This window comes from Microcaecilia unicolor, chromosome 3, assembly GCF_901765095.1.
Source record: "Microcaecilia unicolor chromosome 3, aMicUni1.1, whole genome shotgun sequence".
Lineage (NCBI taxonomy): Eukaryota > Metazoa > Chordata > Amphibia > Gymnophiona > Siphonopidae > Microcaecilia > Microcaecilia unicolor.
Genome location: NC_044033.1, coordinates 221,375,646 through 221,393,437, shown reverse-complemented (window position 1 = coordinate 221,393,437; position 17,792 = coordinate 221,375,646). Strand labels below are relative to the sequence as shown.

The following is a 17,792-nucleotide window of genomic DNA, read 5'->3' as shown; positions in this document are numbered from 1 at the left end:
TGGCATAAAAGTCCTGCCATTGTAAACCTAGGATTTGTGCAAATCCAAAAGGTTTCTGAGGGATTTTCTCCTTGTGAAACACCACATAAGTTTTGACAGCCTATGATTGACTAGTGTTTAAACGTGTTTGTATAGATTTACCTGATTATTACACTAGTCACCTCTGCACATTTTTGTATAGTGTTGATAATTGGGCCGATATTCAAAGGGATTAATGGGCAGCAGAGGCTCTTGCCCGCTTAAATCCACTGGGTCCGCTTAAACCCCCAATATACTGTGGCACCAAACTAGGCAGTGCGGCTGAATATCATCTCTGACCACTCACAAAAAAAGCGGCAGGTCTGGGATGGGACGGGGCAAGCGCTGGGGTTATGTGGGTGCCAGCACATATAAGCTGTCCTAAATTAAGCTACTTACAAGTAGCTATGCAGGTGCTGGCACTAAATACTGGCCAGCAGCTGCGTAACGTTTTGTTGTTGTTTTAACCACCCCCCCCCCAAGCCCCCTTACAAAGCCCTCTCCTTCCTTCCCACACCCAGGGCTGTGTCAACACGGTAAGCGAGGTAAGCATGGCAGGAGGGCGCCATCCTCTGGGGGGCGCCCCGCCGCACCATGCTTACCTCGCCCTCTTCTCCCCAGATCCTTTTCCTTTTTTTTGTTTGTTTATTTTACCTCTGTCCGGCGGCAGCGTAGCGTAGTGAGAAGGAGGCGCGCTCCCCCGCCCTGACCGTGTCAGTCTTCCCTTCGCTCAGTTCCGCCTTCTTCTGACATCAGAATGACGTCAGAAGAAGGCGGGAACTGAGCGAAGGGAAGACTGACACGTCGGGCCGGGGGAGCACCGCCTCCTTCTCACTAACGCTACGCTGCCGCCGGACAGAGGTAAATTTAACAAAAAGAAAAGGATCTGGGAGAAGAGGGCGGGTAGTGTAGCGATCGTTTTCCGGGTGGGGGGGCGGGGGCGGGCGCGGGCCAACTGCAGGAGGCGCCGGAGACCCTAGGCACGGCCCTGCCCACACCCCCGGGAGGTCAACCCCCCCTCACATCCTGCCCCTTGCAGCTGCTAGATGAAAATGGCGGCTGTGAACCTCGTTTCAGGTCATGATACTTTGTGTAGTACCATGTGCTGCTGTGAGAGGTTGCAGCAGCCATTTTTCTTCTAGAGGCCAAAGAGGCAGGAGTGAGTGGCCTTCACTCCTGCCCCCAATGACCCTAAGGATCACCCGGGACATAAGGTAGGCCCGGGAGGGGAGCCTGCCTATACGGCAGTGGGGGGGGGGGGGGGGGGTTGGATCTCCTGGGGGTGGCAAGGATTCAATTGTTGTGGCGGGCCGCAGGGAGGGAAGGAAGGTGCTTTGTAAGGGCTCAGGGGGTGGGGGTGGGGGGTAGGTTAAAACAAAAAAAGTTATGTGGGTCCCGGCTGATATTCAGCCCGGGCTTGCATAACTCTCTTATGCGGGCCGTGGTTGATTATTGGCTAGGGTTCCCTAACCTCCAGCAACCTCCCCACCCATATTTAGCCCCTAATGTCCGGCACAGGCACTGAACATTAGGGCCAAGTCAGTCAGTGATGTAAGAGTATTAAAAAATGCTGACTGTCATCGGCTGAATATTGGGGGATATCTTTATTTTAAGATATTCCAGCAGCGAGATGGGAGCTATCTAGTCTTTTTCACAGTGCGTCACATGTTTGATTATCTCCCAGTTCATGAGAGGTCACATGTGTCTACTCAGTGTAAGAGCTCCTAGCATTCAGGGAACGGAGGAGTCTCACAGCCAGGGTGTGTCTCCAGGGCTTCTACCCAGGAGGGAAGGGTTAGGCCATTTAATTGGAGATTCAATCCTTAGGCATGTAGATAGCTATGTGACTAGTGACCTGAGAATCCTTTGGTCACTTGTCTGCCTGATGTGAAGGTGGCAAACCTCACACATCACCTAGATAAGATTTATGGGCAGGAGCCTTATGTCTTGGTCCATGTGGGAGAGAGGTGTCTGGAAGCCAAACTGAGGCTCTTAGAAATTAAAAAAAAAAAAAAAAACACTTTAGAATTAAAATCGCTCACAAACATTGGTAAAAAAAAGAAAAAGAACACATCTTATTTCAGCTTTAATGACTGGAAAAAATATCAGTTTGGGAATGGTGTATTTCATACATCTTAGTATTTTGCTGAGTACAAAAGAAATACACTTTGATTTGTATTCCTCTTGTGTTCTATTGCTCACAGGTACTGTGGCTTTTCAGGATTCCCATTTCTAATTTTTGGTCCTTATTTCTATATTTACTGATGGTTAGGGCCCTGTTTACTAAGCCACACTGGGAGGCATGTTAACAGCTTATTTTCAAAAGAGAAGGGCGCCCATCTTTCGACACAAATCGGGAGATGGCGTCCTTCTCCCAGGGTCGCCCAAATCGGCATAATCGAAAGCTGATTTTGGGAGTCCTCAACTGCTTTCTTCCATCGTGGGGGACGACCAAAGTTCAAAGGGGCTGTCGGAAGCATAGCGAAGGCGGGACTGGGGTGAGCGTAACACATGGGCGTCCTCGTCGATAATGGAAAAAAGAAGGGGCGTCCCTCATGAGCACTTGGCCGACTTTACTTGGTCCATTTTCCTTTTTATACCAAGCCTCAAAAAGGTGCCCCAACTGACCAGATGACCACCGGAGGGAATCGGGGATGACCTCCCCTTACTTCCCCAGTAGTCACCAAATCCCTCCCACCCTAAAAAAAAAAAACTGGTTAAATATTTGTTGCCAGCCTCAAATGTCATACCCAGCTCCCTGACAGCAGTAGGCAGGTCCCTGAAGCAGTGTTAGTGGGTACTGCAGTGCACTTCAGGCAGGCGGACCCAGGCCATCCCCCTCCTACCTGTTACACTGTGGGTGGTAATGTGAGCCCTTCAAAACCACCAGAAACCCACTGTACCCACATGTAGGTGCCCCCTTCACCCCTTAGGGCTATGGTAGTGTTGTACAGTTGTGGGTAGTGGTTTTGGTTTTTTTTTGGGGGGGAAGGGGGCTCAGCACCCAAGGTAAGGGAGCTATGCACCTGGGAGCAATTTCTGAAGTCTACAGCAGTGCCCCTAGGGTGCCCAGTTAGTGTCCTTGCCATATGAGGGGGACCAGTGCACTACGAATGCGGGCTCCTCCCACGACCAAATGGCTTGGATTTGGTCATTTCTGAGATAGGCGTCCTTGGTTTCCATTATCACCGAAAACTGGGACGACCATCTCTAAGGATGACCATCTCTAAGGTCGACCTAAATTTGAGATTTGGGTGTCCCCGAGCATATTATCGAAATGAAAGATGGACGCCCATCTTGTTTCGATAATACGTTTTCCCCGCCCCTTCGCTGGGACGTCCTCAGGAAAACTTGGGCGCCCCATTCATTATGCCCCTCTAAGCGTTTTTAACATGTGCTAAAAACGCAAGTGCACCTTAGTAAACAGGGCCTGGTTAGTGTGTGTGTGTGTGTGTGTAACCAATGGAATCTGATGGAGATTTATAACAATCTGACGTGTTCAACTTTTCCAGTTCTTGCTATCAAAGAATTAAGGGGGTCTTTACTAAGCCACGTAAGCACTTACTTGCGCCCATGATGTGTCAATTCTGAGTTACTGCCTGGCTATCACGTGGTCCGGGCAGTATTTCATTTTTGATGCGCGTCCAATACACACGGCAGCAAATATTTTTATTTCTGGCGCACAGGGTGGTAATCGGCATTTGATGCGCGTTGACAGTTACTGCCTGGTTAATGTGTGAGACTTTACCGCTAAGTCAATGGCTGGCAGTAAGGTCTCAGTCCAAACATGGACGCATACCAATTTTCATTTTGTCACACATCGATTTTCTTACCCCCCCCCCCCCCCCAAAAGGCATTTTTACAAGTGTGTTGAAAAATAATCTTGGCGCGCAACCAAAACCCATGCCTCACTACCGCAGGCCATTTTTCAATGTACCTTAGTATAAGGACCCGTAAAGGAGCTATCATATGAAGATGAAAGTAGAAAACACAAAAGGAAATTAGAAAATTCTTTTTCATTGAAGGAGAAGTGGATCTCTGGGACAGACCTCCAGTGGAGGCTACAGGACACAAAAGACAGGCAGAACTCAAGCATGCATGGACAGCCACTAATGGATATGGTTTATTAGGATTTGATAGATCACCCCTTAGTACAATACAGCAAGGCGGTTCACAGCAAAATAATTTAGGAATAGAGAAAGGAACTTCATTGTGTATAGGAAAGTGAAAATGTCAGCCAGAAAAATCAGAGAAGAGGGGGAGAAACAGCAGAAATATACAGTGCAGGGATATAGAGCATAGAGTATATTTGTGGTAGGGGCAAAGGATGGAAGGGATAATTTATCAAATAATATAAAAGGCAGGCACCAGTGGATGGCGAAGAGGTCCTTATAAGTAAACAGTATTGCCATACTGCAACAGACCAAAGGTCCATCAAGCCCAGCATTCTGTCTCCAACAGTGGCCAATCCAGGTCACAAGTGCCTGGCAAGATCCCAAAAAAGTACAATACATTTTATGCTGCTTATCCTAGAAATAAGCAGTGGATTTTCCCCAAGTCCATTATAATAATGGTCTATGGACTTTTCCTTTAGGAAGCTATCCAAACCTTTTTTAAACCCCGCTAAGCTAACTGCTTTTACTACATTCTGTGTCAACGAATTTCAGAATTCAATTACACGTTGAGTGAAAAAAACGTTTCTCCGATTCGTTTTAAATGTACTACTTTGTAGCTTCATCGCGTGCCCCCTAGTCCTAGTATTTTTGGAAAAAGTAAACAAGTGATTCACATCTACCCATTCCACTCCACTCAGTGGCATACCAAGGGGGGGGCGGTGGGGACGGTCCGCCCCGGGTGCCAGTGGGTGGGGGGTGCTCCGCTCCCGCCGCCTCCTTTAAACAAAAATCGGCGAAGCAGCATCGCGGGCAGCGCCTCGCCTGCCCTGCTTGTGAAAAAAATCAAATCTCCTTCTCCTTGTCTTGACGTCGACTCGGGCCTTCCAATCAATCACTATGTCCCGCCCTCCTCTAAGGTAAATCCCGCGAGGGCGGGCGGGACATAGTGATTGATTGGAAGGCCCGAGTCGACGTCAAGACGAGGAGATTTGATTTTTACAAGCAGGGCAGACGAGGCGCTGCCTGCGATGCTGCTTCGCCGATTCAGACAGTAGTGAGAATGGGACTGAGGTGGGGAAGGAGAGGGGATAGGGACTGGGGTGGGGTGTTCAGAGGGGAAAAGGGGAGGGGAGAAGGGGACTGGGGTGGGGATCTCAGACAGGGGAGGGGAGAAGGGGACTGGGGTGGGGGTCTCAGACAGGGAGGGGAGGAGAAGGGGACTGGGGTGGGGTCTCAGACAGGGGAGGAAGGGGAGAAGGGGACTGGGTGGGGATCTCAGATGGGAGACGGGGAGGGGAGAAGGGACTGGGTGGGGTTCTCAGGGGGAGGGGAGAAGGGGACTGGGTGGGGATCTCAGACGGAGAAGGAGGGGAGGGAGAAGGGGACTGGGTGGGGGTGTTCAGAGGGGAAAAGGGAGGGGAGAAGGGGACTGGGTGGGGTCTCAGACAGGGGAGGGGAGGGGAGAAGGGGACTGGGGTGGGGTGTTCAGAGGGGAGATGACTGGGGTGGGGGTCACAGACAGGGGGAGGGGGAGAAGGGGACTGGAGTGGGGATCTCAGATGGGAGAAGGAAGGGGAGGGGAGAAGGGACTGGGGTGGGGGTGTTCAGAGGGGAAGAGGAGGGGAGAAGGGGACTGGGTGGGGGGGTCTCAGACAGGGGAGGGGAGAAGGGACTGGGGTGGTGGTCTCAGATGGGAGAAGGAGGGGAGAAGGGGACTGGGGTGGGGGTGTTCAGAGGGGAAAAGGGGAGGGAGGGGACTGGGGTGGGGATCTCAGACAGGGAGGGAGAGGGGAGAAGGGGACTGGGTTGGGATCTCAGATGGGAGATGGGGAGGGGGAGGGGGACTGGGGTGGGGTCTCAGGGGAGGGGGAGGGAAAGAGGACAGGGTGGGGGTCACAGACAGGAGAAGGGGAGAGGAGAAGGGGACTGGAAGTGGGGGCTGAAAAAAGGGGCAGTTAGAGAGGGGACAGATCCTAGATGGAAGGGGGAGCGAGAGGGAGGGCAGACCCTGGATGGATGGGAGAGGGAGGGCAAATGGTGGATTGAAGGGGCAGAGAGAAAGGGCAGACAGTGGAGTGGATAGAAGGGAAAGGGCAGACAGTGAATGGAAGGGGCAGAGATAGAGGGCAGATGTGGATGGAAGGGGCAGGGTGAGAGGGCAGACATTGGATGGAGGAGACAGCAGAGAGGGCTGGCACTGGATGGCAGAGAACGAAGACAGATGCTGGACGGAAGGAAGATGGTGAAAAGAAGATGAGGGAAGCAGAAACCAGAGACAACAAACTGTAAATAAAATATATATTTTTGTTTTTTGCTTTAGGATAAAGTAGTATTGTAGCTGTGTTAATAAATGTTTATAATAGAACATGTAAACTGTTGGATTATTTGTAGTAAATAATTAGCAGATGTTTTATACACACAGCTTCAGCTTTAGAAATGTTAATTTCTTTTCTTCATCTCTCTCACATACACCCCAGAATAATTCACTGCTGAGTCACTTTAAAGTTGAATTAACAAAACATCTGTTTACTCACAGTTTTTAGTTAGATTGATATTCAGGCAGGCTTATATAACATATACAATACAGTTGGATTATCACGCTCTTTCCATATGCTTAGATGGTAATGGATGCTCACACCATAGATCCTCAGGTTAGAGAGACCTTTAAGCTCCATGTGCTGTTCCTAATCACACCTACAGGAAGTTGCATGGGTGTGACCTCTCTAGGCAATTCACATCAGAGGTCACAGAGTAATCACAGAGAAAGAAAAAAAAAAAAAAAACTTGCTGACAGAAAATGCATGTAAAACACAATACATTATTCCACATAAACAGGTAATCTTTTATTGGACTAATTTAATACATTTTGACTAACTTTCGGAGAACAAAACCCCCTTCCTCAGGTCAGGATAGGATACTGTAACAGCACCTATACTGTACTGACCCGAGGATGGAGGTTTTGGCCTCTGAAAGCTAAATGTATTAGTCCAATAAAATGGTATTATTTTACTTTCTATATTTGTTTTATTGCTATTTGTTAATTTGTAAAGTGGTGATTGGTACTTGTTAGTTTTTTTCAAATTTACATCTGCTGTCTATATTTTGCACAGTACTAGGGGACAGTTTCTGTTTCTGTGGTGTTGCATTGTATGGAGAGTCTGGCATTGGGGGTTCAGTTTAATTTTTGTCTAAATAGAAAGTTTATGATTACTTATTCTATAGGGGATTAGGTGTATCTGTGTTTGTGAAAAAGACATGGCTTTCAGTTGGCATTGACTGTGCAGGATCTACGATCTGTACTATTCTGTCTGGTTTCGTTTTAACAATAGGTGATTGATGTTCTAGTGCTCACTGTAGTGTTTAGATGCTTTCCTTTTCCTTGTGTGACTCGTAGAAATGACTGCTTATGGTATGGTAGAATTGCTCTAAAGGTCCTGAGTGTTTGTATTCTCGGCATGCCTAGTACTGGATTTGTTTTTGGGGGGGGGGGGGGGAGGGGTGGGGGTGTTAACAAATGACCAGCCCCGGGTGTCAACTACCCTAGGTACGCCACTGACTCCACTCATTATTTTATAGACCTTGTAAAGGGGGGGGCCGCTTCCTCCTCTTGGGTGGAGCCAGCAAGCCTGAGGGGCTCCCAGGGTTCCCAGACAGAAGGCTGCTGATACTGGGACTCAGGGCCAAAGTATTTATTATCAAGGCAATTTCATACCAAAATCATAATATATTCTTCAAACAAAAGGTACAGCCCTCTTAATATAGTCTTCAAAAGAAAAAGGTACAGTTCTCATAAGATCAAAAGGAAAAAAGGTACAGTCCAGGTCCCAAAATCCCTCAGCAAACGCTCAGTTCCTCAAGACCACAGGTCTATTAGGGCATTAGCTTTCCCTCCCCCCTCCTTCAGAGGGTTTAGTAAGAGTTCAGCACACTTCCAATATAGAACAAGAGTTCAGAACGAATCTTTATGGACAGTCTTTGTATATCAAACCAATACCACAAATCACCTGCCTTTTCACAGCACAGAGGGAACCCTGTAAAGAACAGGGTTGGCAGTTTCTCCCACCTCTCAGCACCACGGCCCAGTGTGGCCTCCTCCACTGGCCTTCAAGTGCTGGGCAGGACAACCTTTGAACTCTCCCACTCCATGGTTGCTGGCTTCTCTCCCTTAGGCAGCTCTAGTGGCAGGCTATTTCCTTCCTCCACATACTCCATGGAATCTCTCTTTCCAGTCGTCTCCCCTCTCTCCTGTGATTGAGAGCCTCCAGGATATCTGCCCTCCCCTTCTCACAGCTGGGGGGAATTATATTACCTAGATTGTAAGCTCTTTGAGCAGGGACTGTCTCTATGTGTCACATGTTCAGCGCTGCATGCGTATGGTAGCGCTATACAAATGTTATTAGTAGTATGGTGAAGCCAGGGAAACCGAGCTTCATCCTTCCCTCGCCCTCTAGTGGGGAATGGAGTAACAGGCTCACCCTGCCTGGAGCCATTGCTCCCCCTGCTGGGACTGGGAATCCATTCATCTTTTTAGGACTACTCTCCTCACTCATCCTTGAAAAGACTTCTGGGACCCGGAGTTCTGGACTCAACTGCTTCATTTGGACTCAACTGCTTCACTGGGGAATCTCTGGGGCTTGCCTTGTCTCAACCTATATCATATCTCCCCTCATAACTATTAAAGGAATCCAAGAAAACCACTTTGTCCCAGAGAAAGTAAATAGACTCCAGTCTCAATCAAAAGAATACCAACATATTAGTTTCAGATCTATTTCAGAAATAGGTAAGACAAGTTTAATGAATTTTATATCATTGTATTTTTTCTGATATCTTGTAAACCAGTTGGATGAAGCGGTCTGTAAGTGTTTAGATTAGATTAAATTAAATTAAAAGAGTTCCAGTGAAGGTGGCAGGGATCACAACAATGAAATAAATCATATTCCTTAGCATCCCTCCGGACCGGCCCAGATTGGACTGATGGGTTGTGCTCGCCTTCCAGCAGGTTGGAGACTGAGAAAAAAACTCTGACTCTAGCGAGCCAATAGGAGCCCTGGTCACGTGACCCTAGCCTCTGTATTTTCTCAGTCTCCCAGCAGGTAGGAAGTGAGCCCATTAGTCTCTCTCTATTTTCTGACTTGTCTGAATTTTTTGTCTAGTTGGTACTTTATTCTGTACTTTATTCTGTGCCACAGGAATTCTTTGGAGGCTTGTTAGAATTTCAATTTTGCCTCAGGGGTGTTATACTCGGGTGTCCCGGGTCCCTCCCCCTTTTTTCCTCCCCACCTCCCTGCTAACGAGTAAAATTTTTCAGGGAAGGGGCCCCCTTTTGGCAAGCAAAGGGGTGTTGCCTTTGGGAGAGGCAACCAGATTTAAAATATAAAAAAAAAAAAGAGAAAGCTAAGCAGAAGCAGTGCTTCCCCATAGACCTAACGAGCAGACAGCTCCGTTTAGTGTTTATTTTTCTTCTGTCTGTGTGCATGTTAACAGCTCCTTAAAAAAAAAAAAACGCTGAGAACTTTTCAATTTTTGTTTCTGGTTCTCCTATGGTTGAGTTTCCCGGGTGTGTAGTTTGCTAAGCGCTATTTTTGTCTTCGGAGCGTCCTTTGCTTTAAAAGAATTTAGGCGCCAACCAACTCGTCGCGTGCACGCGCGTTCCAGCGATGTCGGCAAAGCTTAAGCGGTGCGCTGTATGTCAGCGTCGGGGGGGGTTGGCTCCTCCGGCGCTTGCAAATTTTGTACGACGGTGATTGGAGCGTCGGGCTGTACGGTTCCTTCTGCTTCGGGGATTCAGTCTTCAGCTTCCGTTCCTTCGCCGTCACGGTACGCGCGCCGCCGCCATGTCAGAGATGCTGAATCGATGTGCTGTCCGCTAGTGTCGGGGGGTTTTCTTCCGGCTCCTGTAAGTACTGTACCGCTCTGGCGGGTGCATCGAGGCCTTCTTTGCTTTCGTCGTCAGCAGTTCATTTGTCGGTTCAAAGTTTATCGCCGTCGATGCCGGTGTCAGTTCTGAGGGGTCAGGCGCTGCCAGAGGCCGTTCCCGCGGTTTTGGCGCGAACGGCGGCCATTTTGAATTTTGCTCCATCTTCGCCATCGCGTGCACAGACTTCGGACATCAATGTCTCCAATCCAGATTCTGGTATTTTGGGAGCTCTGGTGCAATCTGGGCCTACTCAGGCAGGGGGTTTTCCTCCTGAGTTTGTGCTCCAGATGTACCAGGCCTTTTTGATGCAGCAGCTGGGGCAGGGAATTTTGTCAAGCCTGCTCTTCCACCTCCAAAAAGATTTAGGGAAGGTGATTTGTCTGGAGATTTTTATGGCGATCAGGAGAGGTCCTATTAATAGAGCAGAAAGAGCTTGCAGAAGATTTCTGGGATGGTCTCTCCTCCGCAGATTCAACTTAAGCGCCATAGTAGCTCCATACATGTCTATTCACCTATTCTTAGGGCATAGGTTAAAGCATCTTTGTGCTTGCTTAAACAATGGTTATACAAAATATTACTTTTTCCATCAAGCCATATACTTTGCATGGCTTTACATGCAGCAGTTTTTCTACAAGAACTGCTTTCTTTTGGAAGGAAAGCCCTGTGTAAATTGACATGGCTCTTTAGGCCTATCATGCTGTATGTTATCTTTGCACACTGGGATGCAGCTGTTACAAGCATGTTTTTTCTGTTGGAACTTCACAGGCCCATGTCCTCCGAAGTAGTAAAGAGAGTCATTTTAGAATAATGCAGTTTATTGTTTTTCTTTTCAATGCATCTTAAAAAAAAAAAAAAAAAAGCTCCATTTCCCTCCTCCTCCTTCCCCCTCCCCTCCCCTCCCCTCCCCCAGTTTATTATTTTACTGGACATTCCCACAGGAAAGCTTTAGGAACAGTAGGGAGAGTAGCACTGCTACTTTCAACAGCTATTTACAACGTCTTAACGGGAATACTAGTCTACTAGTTTTACATGTTCATAGATCTTTAAATACAAAGAAAATACAGAAACTGTTTTTTCATAAACCGCTCGGTGCAAACCAATTGAGCATAGTTTTTGGGCAATTCACTGGCTGTGCACAATGCTTCATTTGTTGACACATTTCCAACTTTACTTCAAGCTGAAGCCATCTTTTGTTCCCCTCTCCTTCTCAGAATGTCAAGATGCTCATAATTCTGTTTATTCAAACAGCAAAAGTATCCTTGGATCTGGTATAGGCAGTTGAGGGAAGTTCTGTACTAGTTTTCAGATTGAAATACTCAGGGATTTTGTTGAGCAGTGTAACTGCAGCTTATTGTGGTCTATGCTACCAGCCTTCTAGATCTATGAAACTTAAAAGCAGTCTCCTGGTACAATTTTGCACATCTCTTCAACTCTGCATGCTGCCCAAGGAAAAAAAAAAAAAATGTACTCTGGTTCAAGACATTCTAGTCAGCTGCATTGTATTTTAGCCTACTTATTTCCAGTCAAGAATGATCCACAAGACTAGTAAACCTGTAGCACTTATAAGTGGTCTATTTAAAATGCCCTATGCCTCCACACAATTTGAGGCATTCAAAAAAATGTTACTTCTACTATATTAAGTGTAAGCATTGTGGATCATCATACTTTTGGTTTTCACTGACCTTGCTACTGCAAGTACAACTTTTCAGGGAAATACGCACAGCGCTAGACGGTTAATGGGATGGATGTAGGTGCTAGGAGAACAGTAAGAGGAGTGTGCCCATCCCTTATGGAACCTTCACATTTAACCAATTTTGAAGCCGTTTTTTTTTTTTTCCACACAGATGTGCAGGTCAAAGCTTAGTTTGTTAAATCTCAGCTCTAAAAAATTTCATATTTGAAATCTTGTAAACAAATAGCAACTCATTATTTCTCTATTTCGTGGGATAATTGTATAAGAGGTACCCTGGGGGAAGGGGGTTCACTATATTGGGCTCCAGCATATCTCTGGTTGGACTGACGATTTATCAGTAAATGGCACCCAGTGGCTTGGTGGCCTGGGAAGATTAGACTAATAATTTCACAATGGATAGGACCTTGTTACAAGACAATATCAATTTGGTTTTGGGAAGGGACAAGTATTGTTTCCCCCATTTTGTATAGTCTGCCATGTCCTCTTTCTTTCTTCAAGTGCATCTTCTTTACTGGCGTAGTATCCTGCTCTTTTGCCTTTCTGCCGGTTATAAGGCTGGTAGTTCTTGACAGCGCCTCGGCAGTAGCCTATATCAATCGGCAGAGGGTAACAGGGTGCCGGTAAGAGGCGGAGTGTTTCCTGGTATGGGCAGAAGCTCATCTCACTGCCATATCAGCCTCGCATGTAGCAGGAGTTGACCAATATTCAAGCGGACTTCCCCAGTCGTCGCACGCTCGATCCAGGCGAATGCGCTCTCAGCAATCGATGCGTTTTAGTTGCTAGTACGTCATTGGGGCACTCCGGTTTTCCATCTGTTTGCTTACAGACTCAACTCAAAGTTCCTCCGAATTTCTTTACGTGCTTCCTCTGTAGCCTCTATTAGCTCGTTTCCTTCAAAAGATAGAGAAACTTGGGAAGCCAGTGATTCTGGTGCTCCCAGATTGGCCTTCACGCTCTTGATACGCGAATCTGCAGCGGCTGAAGGTGATGTCTTCTCTTCGACTTCCGCTATACAAGTCCTTGCTGATTCAAGGGCCGGCTTTCCCCGGCTCGATTTTGTCTTACGACTTGCTTATTGAACGAGCCCGTTTAGATCAGAGGGGTTTTTCTTTTTATTTCCACAGTGCTTCGGTCCTCGTCGTCGCTCCACCTCTCTCAGCTATTTTTGCTCCTGGAGAATTTTTGAGACTTGCTGTGCAGATGCTGGGGTTGCTCCTTTTCGAGTTTCCGTGGCTCAGATGTTTTTCTGCAGCGAGGATTTGAGGAACGATTGTCTCTTTCTTCACTTAAAAAATGCAGGCGGCAGCTCTGTCCGGTTTCATAGGTCGGATTTGGGGTAAGTCGGTGGTAGTCTTCCCGAAGTCGCCCATTTCTCATTTCTTAAAAGGAGTTAGCCTTCGGCCACCGGTTAGATTGATCTTTCCAAGTTGGGACCTTAATTCCGGTGTTTTCGGCTCTCACGGGGCCTCCGTTTGCACCATGGCAAACTTGTTTTTGAAGGACTTAACCCTAAAGGCAGTGTTTTTTGGTGTCTATTGCGTCCGCTAGGAGAGTTTCGGAGGTGCAAGTTTTTTTCCTGCAGGTCTCCATTTCTACAGTTTTCTAAAGAGAGAGTGGTCCTTCTCTCTCTGTTTCATCTGTCACAGTCGGTTTTTCTTCTTGTTCTGGGATTGGTCTCAGGAAATCTGGACTGACCCTACTTCGACTTTTCGCCCATTAGATTGTAAGCTCTTTGGAGCAGGGACTGCCCTTTTTTCTTAATCTGTACAGCGCTGCGTAACCCTAGTAGCGCTCTAGAAATGTTAAGTAGTAATAGTAGTACACATGAGCAGTAGACATTGCATGCTTTGCATGGTAAGAGAGTGCTTAAACGATATCTCGCAGTCACTGAGGTTTTTCGCCGCTCGGATTGTCTTTTGCTTGGTGCTGGTCACCATAAGAGTTTTTTTTTTCCCGGCTTCTAACCCTACGTTATCTAGGGGGGTTTTTAAAGAGTTGATAACTTTAGCCTACCTCTCGGCAGGCAAGGCAGTCCCGGAGGCTAGTAATGCTCATTCCACTACAGCACAGGCAGCGTCATCCATGGAGTATCCCTTGATGCCTCCTGCAGAGATTTGTAAGGCGGCGACTTGGTCCTCTCTCCATTCTTTTTTCTATACATTACAGACTTGATGTTCATTTTTGGCAGGAGACGGTCTTTGCATCGCGGGTACTCACTGCGGCCTTGCTGGGGTCCCACCCATAGAACTACTGCTTTGTTACGTCCCATCAGTCCAATCCTGGGCCGGTCCGGAGGGATGCTAAGGAAGGAGAAATTAGACCTTACCTGCTAATTTGCTTTCCTTTAATCCCTCCGGACCGGCCCAGGCCCCTCCCTATTTCAGTTTTCTGTCTGGGTTTGCATGTTCTATTTATTTGTTTGTAGAGCTGTTTTTTGCTAGTTAGTTAGACAAATAAAAAAAAAATAAATAAATAAAAAAAAGAATCATTGATCTTCTGTTATGGCCATACCGCTGCTCTGGTAAGGGTATGTGGTGAGCCATTACAGTGAGGCCATACCGCTGCTCTGGTAAGGGTACGTGGTGAGCCATTACAGTGAGGCCATACCGCTGCTCTGGTGAGGGTAGTCGGTGAGCCATTAAGATAAGGCCATACCGCTGCCCTGGTAAGGGTACGTGGTGAGCCATTACAGTGAGGCCATACCGCTGCCCTGGTAAGGGTACGTGGTGAGCCAGTACAGTGAGGCCATACCGCTGCTTCTGGTGAGAGTTTGTCGGTGAGCCTTCATTAGAGCACGTTTTTAATAGTGCTCCCTGGTTGCTGGAATTCCTTGGGGCACAGAATGTCTTGTTCTTCTTCTTGCTGCTTTGTTATTCAAATACTGAGGCTAGGGTCACGTGACCAGGGCTCCTATTGGCTCGCTAGAGTCAGAGTTTTTTCTCAGTCTCCAACCTGCTGGAAGGCGAGCACACCCATCAGTCCAATCCTGGGCCGGTCCGGAGGGATTAAAGGAAAGCAAATTAGCAGGTAAGGTCTAATTTCTCCCTTTTTCTTTTCTTGCACAGGTGGCTAGAGGTTGGATCTCTAAGAGGCAGGTCATATACTTTCTTGATAAACTTGAATACAATTAGGGCCAGATTTATAAATCAAGGGAAGAAAATAAACCTGAAAACGTTTTTCCATATTGTCTTTGAAAGTGTACTAACCTATCATTTTGGTTTTAGCTTAACAGCAAATCCTCAGGTTTCAGTTTAGACCTTAGGGCCCGGTTAACAAGGCGCACTAGCGTTTTTAGCACACTCTAACCATGTAGATGCCTATAATTCAGGACAGGGGAGGGGAGAAGGGGACTGGGTTGTGGATCTCAGATGGGAGATGGGGAGGGGAGAAGGGGACTGGGGTGGGGGGTCCTCAGACAGTTGGAGGGGGAGGGGAGAAGGGGACTGGGGTGGGGTCTCAGACAGGAGAAGGGGAGGGGAGAAGGGAATGGGGTGGGGGTGTTCAGAGGGGAGAAGAGGCACTGGGGTGGTGTCACAGACAGGAGAAGGGGAGAGAAGGGGACTGGAAGTGGGGGCTGAAAAAAGGGGCAGTTAGAGAGGGGACAGATCCTAGATGGAAGGGGGAGCGAGAGGGAGGGCAGACCCTGGATGGATGGGAGAGGGGAGGGCAAATGGTGGATTGAAGGGGCAGAGAGAAAGGGCAGACAGTGGAGTGGATGGAAGGGAAAGGGCAGACAGTGAATGGAAGGAGCAGAGATAGAGGGCAGATGTGGATGGAAGGGGCAGGGTGAGAGGGCAGACATTGGATGGAGGAGACAGCAGAGAGGGCTGGCACTGGATGGCAGAGAACAAAGACAGATGCTGGATGGAAGGAAGATGGTGAAAAGAAGATGAGGGAAGCAGAAACCAGAGACAACAAACTGTAAATAAAATATATATTTTTGTTTTTTGCTTTAGGATAAGTAGTATTGTAGCTGTGTTAATAAATGTTATAATAGAACATGTAAACAAGGTAATCTTTTATTGGACTAATTTTAAAACATTTTGACTAACTTTCGGAGAACAAACCCCCTTCCTCAGGTCAGGATAGGATACTGTACAGCACTATACTGTACTGACCCGAGGATGGAGGTTTGGGCCTCTGAAAGCTAAATGTATTAGTCCAATAAAATGGTATTATTTTACTTTCTATATTTGTTTTATTTCTATTTGTTAATTTGTAAAGTGGTGATTGGTACTTGTTAGTTTTTTTTCAAATTTACATCTGCTGTCTTTATATTTTGCACAGTACTAGGGGACAGTTTCTGTTTCTGTGGTGTTGCATTGTATGGAGAGTCTGGCATTGGGGGTTCAGTTTAATTTTGTCTAAATAGAAAGTTTATGATTACTTATTCTATAGTGGATTAGGGTGTATCTGTGTTTGTGAAAAAGACATGGCTTCAGTTGGCATTGACTGTGCAGGATCTACGATCTGTACTATTCTGTCTGGTTTCGTTTTACAATAAGTGAATTGATGTTCTAGTGCTCACTGTAGTGTTTAAGATGCTTTCCTTTTCCTTGTGTGACTCGTAGAAATGACTGCTTATGGTATGGTAGAATTGCTCTAAAGGTCCTGAGTGTTTTGTATTCTCGGCATGCCTAGTACTGGATTTGTTTTTGGGGGGGGGGGGGGGGGGGGTGTTAAAAAATGACCAGCCCCGGGTGTCAACTACCCTAGGTACGCCACTGACTCCACTCATTATTTTATAGACCTTGTAAAGGGGGGGCCGCTTCCTCCTCTTGGGTGGAGCCAGCAAGCCTGAGGGGCTCCCAGGGTTCCCAGACAGAATGCTGCTGATACTGGGACTCAGGGCCAAAGTATTTTATTATCAAGGCAATTTCATACCAAAAATCATAATATATTCTTCAAAACAAAAGGTACAGCCCTCTTAATATAGTCTTCAAAAGAAAAAGGTACAGTTCTCATAAGATCAAAAGGAAAAAAAGGTACAGTCCAGGTCCCAAAATCCTCAGCAAACGCTCAGTTCCTCAAGACCACAGGTCTATTAGGGCATTAGCTTTCCTCCCCCCTCCTTCAGAAGGGTTTAGTAAGAGTTCAGCACACTTCCAATATAGAACAATAGTTCAGAACGAATCTTTATGGACAGTCTTTGTATATCAAACCAATACCACAAATCACCTGCCTTTTCACAGCACAGAGGGAACCCTGTAAAGAACAGGGTTGGCAGTTTCTCCCACCTCTCAGCACCACGCCCAGTGTGGCCTCCTCCACTGCCTTCAAGTGCTGGGCAGGACAACCTTTGAACTCTCCCACTCCATGGTTGCTGGCTTCTCTCCCTTAGGCAGCTCTAGTGGCAGGCTATTTCCTTCCTCCACATACTCCATGGAATCTCTCTTTCCATTCGTCTCCCCTCTCTCCTGGTGATTGAGAGCCTCCAGGATATCTGCCCTCCCCTTCTCACAGCTGGGGGGAATTATATTACCTAGATTGTAAGCTCTTTGAGCAGGGACTGTCTCTATGTGTCACATGTTCAGCGCTGCATGCGTATGGTAGCGCTATACAAATGTTATTAGTAGTATGGTGAAGCCAGGGAAACCGAGCTTCATCCTTCCCTCGCCCTCTAGTGGGGAATGGAGTAACAGGCTCACCCTGCCTGGAGCCATTGCTCCCCCTGCTGGGACTGGGAATCCATTCATCTTTTTAGGACTACTCTCCTCACTCATCCTTGAAAAGACTTCTGGGACCCGGAGTTCTGGACTCAACTGCTTCATTTGGACTCAACTGCTTCACTGGGGAATCTCTGGGGCTTGCCTTGTCTCAACCTATATCATATCTCCCCTCATAACTATTAAAGGAATCCAAGAAACCACTTTGTCCCAGAGAAAGTAAATAGACTCCAGTCTCAATCAAAAGAATACCAACATATATTAGTTTCAGATCTATTTCAGAAATATGTAAGACAAGTTTTAATGAATTTTATATCATTGTATTTTTTCTGATATCTTGTAAAACCAGTTGGATGAAGCGGTCTGTAAGTGTTTAGATTAGA

At 47.0% G+C, this 17,792-nt stretch overlaps 1 protein-coding gene across 1 annotated transcript in view; it reads left to right on the top strand.

Moving 5' to 3' along the window:
* Positions 1 to 17,792, top strand: part of LOC115464394 (histo-blood group ABO system transferase-like) — an 80,041-nt gene that overhangs the window by 30,429 nt on the left and 31,820 nt on the right. The window contains exon 3 of the mRNA XM_030194776.1: positions 14,809 to 14,838. Coding sequence (XP_030050636.1) covers positions 14,809 to 14,838 — 30 coding nt within the window. The remainder of the gene's footprint in view (positions 1 to 14,808; positions 14,839 to 17,792) is intronic.